General features: G+C 43.1%; 1 protein-coding gene across 2 annotated transcripts; it reads right to left on the reverse strand.

Moving 5' to 3' along the window:
- Positions 1-2,546: 2,546 nt before the first annotated feature.
- LOC142568132 (uncharacterized) lies at positions 2,547-5,273 on the reverse strand. 2 transcript variants are annotated; one of them, XM_075678200.1, is made up of 5 exons: positions 4,999-5,273; positions 4,789-4,917; positions 4,382-4,477; positions 3,754-3,813; positions 2,547-3,696 (listed from the first exon to the last, which is right to left on the reverse strand). In XM_075678200.1, exons 1-5 carry the CDS (start codon positions 5,219-5,221, stop codon positions 2,714-2,716), a joined length of 1,491 nt encoding a protein of 496 aa, XP_075534315.1. In that variant the 5' UTR covers positions 5,222-5,273; the 3' UTR covers positions 2,547-2,713. The 2 variants fall into 2 exon arrangements, with proteins under 2 accessions (XP_075534315.1, XP_075534316.1); XM_075678201.1 differs by having other exon boundaries at positions 3,554-3,813.
- Positions 5,274-6,349: the final 1,076 nt, after the last annotated feature.

Below are 6,349 nucleotides of genomic sequence, written 5' to 3' on the forward strand. Positions count from 1 at the left end.
ACAAGACCTTGTAAATGCTAAGAAGCTGGCATTTATTGTGTGTGATGGAGAAAATTATGCATTGAGACGTGCTCACAAGTATTATTCCCAGGTTCAACTGGGCATGCTCCTCCTTAACATGAATCTGTGTCATTTTATAGTATATTCGAAAGTTGAGAGCCTTGTCATTCATGTGCCGAGAGACACCGAGCATATTCAGGCACTTGTAGACAGGCTGCAGTATGTCTACTTCAAAAGGGTACTACCTAAGCTTGTGCAGATTAGCAAGGCTTGAAAGTATGTTGGTGTTCATAGGTTTTTTTCGTTGTTGATCACTTCCATTCAGTGAGAGGGGGGATACTTAGAAGAAAAGCTATTCAGTACTTTGTAATATTTACGAATTGCAATATATTAAAAAATTACATTATGGGGTTTTACGTGTCAAAACCACTTTCTGATTACGAGGCACGCCGTAGTGGAGGACTCCGGAAATTTCAACCACCTGGGGTTCTTTAACGAGCACGAAAATCTAAGTACACGGGTGCTTTCGCATTTCGCTTCCATCGAAATGCGGCCGCCGTGAATTGCAATATATGTAGCAGCAATTAAGCAATTGTTAATTATATTTACTGTTCAATGTCTGCTAAGGAAAGTATAGCAAATTGTGAGAACTGAAATGGCAAGAGTTTTTGAAGCATCGAAGAAGCAAAATGAGGAGTTCAAGTTTGGTTCTAGGTTTTGCAGCATATGCATAAATGGCCAGCTGCAAATTTTTCTTGTATTCTGTCATTTAGTGCTTTTGGATGACTAGTCATGGAGTTTCATTTTTTACTCTACAACCTGTGATGTTTTCTCTGCAAATGACACCTTTACAAGTGTCTACAGTGCACATGTTGCAAAAAAGAGAAGAAAGCTGTTGATCCTTTTTTTAAGCAACTATTTATTTTGCATTCTTCGAAAAGCTAGTCACACAGCAGCTCATAATTCCTGAAGAGCTTGTTTGCAGTCACTCTAAAGTACTTGAGCGAATACAAGTAGTTTTTTACTTGAAAATTAGTGCTTCTGTGTTTATAACTGGTCCTTTGTACCTGATATACTTGGCTGCTTTTTTTTTACTTGTCAGTACACGTATCACACCTATAAACATACCACAATAAACATTCCTCCTGTAAATGTGTGTCTGCGTTTTGCTATGTGATATTCAATATGTACTATTTGTTAGAAAATATAGATATTCGCCCTCCTCTCAACTTTCATATGTCTCTTAACTGAATGTGTACACATCACTTCCATTTGTATAGGTTGTCTGCAAATAAATGTATGCCACATGCGAGGCTCTCGCATGCTCGTATATTTGCCACCTGCTCTCGGTTCACATTCTTCAGGTCTTTGTGGTTGCAATGCCCACAAGTTCACAGCTGTACTTAGTCACACATTGCAATGTACACGACAAAGTGATGAAAAAATAAAAAAAAATAACCATCACGCCTATTTGACCCAACAGCGCATACTATAGACAGTATGTATAGTTGAACAGCTGATGATGTCGCACAAATTAAGTGGAAAATACACCAAAAGAGATTGTTCTGTTAAAGTAACATTAACATTCGCCAGTTTGTGTTCCGTTAACCATAGCAATATGTGTCTGATCAACACTGATAGGTTAGTGAGGGCTAGGATTCACCTCAATTTGAACAGGGAAAGGTTAAAATTGGTCAAGAAGAAACAAGCCAATCTAGATGCAGTAAGGGTAAAAGCAGACCAATTCAGGCTGGTAGTTGCAAACAAATATGCAGCCTTAGAACAGAGATGAAGATGACATAGAGCTAATGAATGAAACCGTTACGAGGATGGCTTCAGAGGCAGCAATTGAAGTGGGAGGCAAGGCACCAAGGCAACCAGTAGGCAAGCTCTCCCAAGTAACAAAGGACCTAATAAAGAAGCGACAAAGAATGAAAGTGTCCAACTCAAGAGATAAGATAGAATTTGCGAAACTGTCAAAACTGATCAACAAGGCGAAAATAAGTGATTCGAAATTATAACGCGATAAAGACTGAAAAAAGCCGTAAAAGATGGACGCAGCATGAAATCGGTGAAGGAAGCTTGGCGTAGGTCAAACCAAGATGTATGCACTAAAAGATAAGCAGGGTAATGGCACCAGCAATCTCGAAGTTATAGTAAAAGCAGCAAAAGAATACAAATGGGTTGGAGCACATGCCAGATCCTGGCTGGAAGCTTACCATTATCATTAAAAAGAAAGGTATACAATCAGCGCATTCTACCGGTGCTAACATATGGGCAGAAACGTGAAGACTGACAAAGAAGCTTGCGAACAAGTTGAGGAACGCGCAAAGAGCGATGGAACGAAGAATGTTAGGCATATAGTTAAGAGACAGGAAGATAGTGGTGTGGATCAGAGAGCAAACAAAGATACCGAATATACTTATTGACATTATTAGAAAAAATTGAGCTGGGCACATCATGTAATGCGTAGGTTAGAAAACCGGTAGACGATTAGGGTTGCAGAATGGGTGCGAAGAGAAAGGAAGCGCAGTCGAGCACGGGAGAAGTATAGCTGGGGTGATGAAATTAAGAAATTCGCAGGCACTAGTTGAAATCGGCTGGCACAGGACAGGGATAATTGGAAAGTCGCAGGGATAGACCTTCGTCCTGCAGTGGACATAAAATAGGATTGCAATGATGAGGATGAATTGTGTCAGCTTTGCAAGCGTGCTTACTGAAATTTATCATCAGCCAGTATTGGTGCGCACAAGTTAGTTAGCCCACACGCAACTGTGAACAGCTCATTGATATAAGGCAGCATTTCCCAGGACAGAGTTGAGTTGAAGAGCTTAAATATTTTAACTCGTTGTATTGCTCGTTCTACATGAACCCGTGCCCTAGCAATATCAGCTGTCCTAAGGGCATCATTGCGGTCAAACTGGCAGTCCTTTTTAGCAAAAGGTGGCCGAATTACGCCAATTGCACGGGCAGTGCACAAGTAATCAATGAAAAAACCCCTATCGACCATAATGTCATCTGTGAATGACTCGAACTTCTCCAGTATTGCACACTCAGCTGTAATGGCTTTGTCTGAGGCTCGTCCACCAAATGCTTCACTGATGAATGTTATTGTGCCAGCTGGACTTACACATATGAGAAATTTTACAGTGTAAGTCGACTTGTATTGTGAATATGTCAGTAGCTGACATTTCACACAGCGAGATCTTTCAACTGGGATTTCTGTGCAATCTACAACACCTCGCACTCTCGGATACTGTTTAAAGTGCGAAGGCATATTGTTTAAAATTTCCTCCTTTGAAGGCCACTCAATGGCAGCTTTCAGCACTGCAGCAACAAGAGGCAGTGTGTGCACAAAATATCTGTGTATGGACGAAATGCTGCATTGAAAAAGTACACTGAGACAGGAAAATGACATAGCCTGTTTCAGAACTATGAACACCAAAATAACTCTGTCCCTCACAGAAGCTTCCATCCTATTTGCCGCCTCATACTTCTCTACGAGTGAAACAATCTTGTTTAGAAGTGCATGAGAAGGTACGCCAGTCAAAGTGTTTAGGTGAGCATCAGAAAGAAGCACGTCCGAAATCCTAAATTTTTGTGTGAAGTCCAGTGAGTTCACTTGAACGGATTTGTTTAGCTCAGGTGTGTGGCCCAGCTCTTGAAGTTCAACAAGTGCCCTTGCAGCGTCTCGTTCTGTAACGCAAGAAAAAATTTAGAGCGAAATTGGTACAGTTTTAAGCAAAAAGTTACCTGCTGTTGTTCGTGAGCAAGAGCTTGAAAGGGGGGGAAGCCAATCCTGCACAGGTGGGTCTGCAATACAATGATGGTGAACTAAATCCTTCATAAAACCATGTGAAGTGTCCTACAACACGGTGTATTCAGTCCTACGGCAAAATAAAACAAGATGCATTGCACTGGCTTGCCTTTGCTCTAAAATTCAAGAGCAGAGAGAGAAAGTATCAGATGCGAAAGGCGGGGAGGTTGGCAGGGAGGTTACCTGGAAGGTAAACATCCACTTTGCTAACCTGGTGCACAGGTGAAAGGGTAAGGGGGGTGCCGAAATATTACAAAGAAAAGCACAAAAAGTGAGAAAGATAATAGAAAAAAACACATTCACACACACAGAACACTATTGCATCAGAGTAACTCCAGTAGGTTACTTGCCTAAGGTGACATTAGAAAACCCTTAGTCTCTTAATAGTAGAACGTGTATTTATCTAGGTGCCCAAAATCTTTCGGCGATACCACTCTCGATATATTGCCCTTTGCAGTTGCACAACCAGACTCGCCTTGTTTGGTGAAACGGCAAACTTAAACATGCGGTAACGCCTATGCATCATCAAAACTTGGGTGCGAGGGTCGGAAAAAAAATTCTCACCATTGTATTCACTTTCTTCCAAATTATCAGGAAGCTCGCATGCGCAATCTTCATTAATGACGACTTCAGATACGTCGTCCTGTTGGCCCTCGTTTCCTGCAACATTGTTAGGTCAATAGAAGAGATGCTTTAAGACCAAGCAAAACAAATACAAGATCACAAACGCTTGCGCAGTACCTCCGATCGGTACACAACTTTCACTACAGCCAAAAAAAGTAGCGAACGCCTTGCACATTGACCGCCTGTTTGATTTTCACACAGAACGACTAAGAACAGATGCAGAATACGTTCGCTAGTGTGAAATGCTCACTACGCAGCGTCAGGCACCGTCGAGGAATATTTACCGAAACAGCGCGAGTGCAGGCAGAACATTTAATAAACGGTGACACTTGCGTACTTAAACTTACCTTGAGAATCTGTGGGGGGCTTTCTTCGGGGAACCCTAGGCCTCACACTTGCTTCGTGGGAGCGCATAGGGATCTTTTGCGAAGGCACGGCGTTTCTTTTCAGCCGCTTTCGTAAGGGCTTCAACCCGTCTTTAAGGCAAAATTTCACAATCAGCTCACCACAAGAATAAAATGAAATCATTGAGAGCATCGCAATAGTCAATTACTCACCAAGGTGGCCCCAAAAGAAGTCGTCTTTGTTAAAATGATCGCTACATACGACCATTTCTTCGCTCACTTGCTTCCCGATGCGGAGCTTGATCGCCCACAACTTCCTCCGTTTTTTATCTTTTGGAAAGTGGTGCAGGCTCATTTTTCCGGAAATTGCACGATTTGTGCATTGCGGCACACTGCACATGCGGTTGCTCTTCGCTCGTCGACTGTTTTCTTCCATAACGAAGAGCACAAGTACGCCAACGCAGCTGCAGAAACCGCGTGAGCGAGAAATCCATCACCCCTTCCCGGCTTCCGAAAAGATCCGCGCGGCGGCGCTAGCGTTTCTGGAAAGCGCGAATAGGCTGTTACTACCGATTTGGATAGCCATTTCTTGTTATTCACACGAAGGATATGCAACGTTTTCTTAGTTCAGTGATGCCTTTTAGTCGGCCCGTCTGTCTAGTCATATATCTTCGTCAGAGAAGCGCAGGCTAGTGCTGGGAGCCTTCGGCGACAGCACATATATGCCTGTGTTTATGACGCGTCACATCGGCGCTCATCGCTACTTGTGTTGGCACTGTAAACATGAAAACAAGGTTTATTTAAGAACACCAATGCAAAAGCTGAAATATAGAGTGTATCCTTGTAAGACTTCTTGATTTCTAAGCCTAGACGCGCCGAGAGCGTGCAGACTGGGCGGACACGCTAGGCCTAAGCTTCGGTGGAGACCGATCTCGGCGCCTTTTTCTTGACAATCTTATCCAGTCAGCTGTTTCGATGCGCTTTGTTTGCGATTAGGCGGAAAAGCTGCCCACAACCGATGCAAAAGTTGCCACGGTCTATCGACGAAACGGTAGGCATGTCGCCTGCAAAAACGGAGTGCGGCTACGCGGCATAGATTTTCTTTCTTCCCAGGCAAGATGGCGGACCTACGCGCAACTCTGCTACCTTTGGTAGCATATACAGTAACTCTAAGACTATGTTGTGTGGACGATATTCAGCCTTCACCACCAGCCCACATAGTTTAGGCAGATGTCAATGGCGTTCTTTTGAGGTTAGGGGCGCTATAACGTAAAACTATTCCAAACTTTTATATTCCGATTCTGCAATCGGTCCACTGTGATTGGTCAAAAACATTTTTGGACCACCCCCACTTCACGCGACGTCACGAAAACCACGATAGCTCCCCATCTGATATGACGTGTACACACTGATTATGCATAATTTGACCGAACAAAACAAAACAGTTATTTCTGATTTGACGCCTTTTTTCCATTAGCCCTCGGCTATTGGTCAAAAGTTTTCAGGCTGCACTCACTTCAGCTGCCTCTCACGCGATGTCAGAAAACCGCGAAATCTTACCGCG

Source organism: Dermacentor variabilis, unplaced genomic scaffold (genome assembly GCF_050947875.1).
Source record: "Dermacentor variabilis isolate Ectoservices unplaced genomic scaffold, ASM5094787v1 scaffold_17, whole genome shotgun sequence".
In the NCBI taxonomy this organism is placed as follows: Eukaryota; Metazoa; Arthropoda; class Arachnida; order Ixodida; family Ixodidae; genus Dermacentor; species Dermacentor variabilis.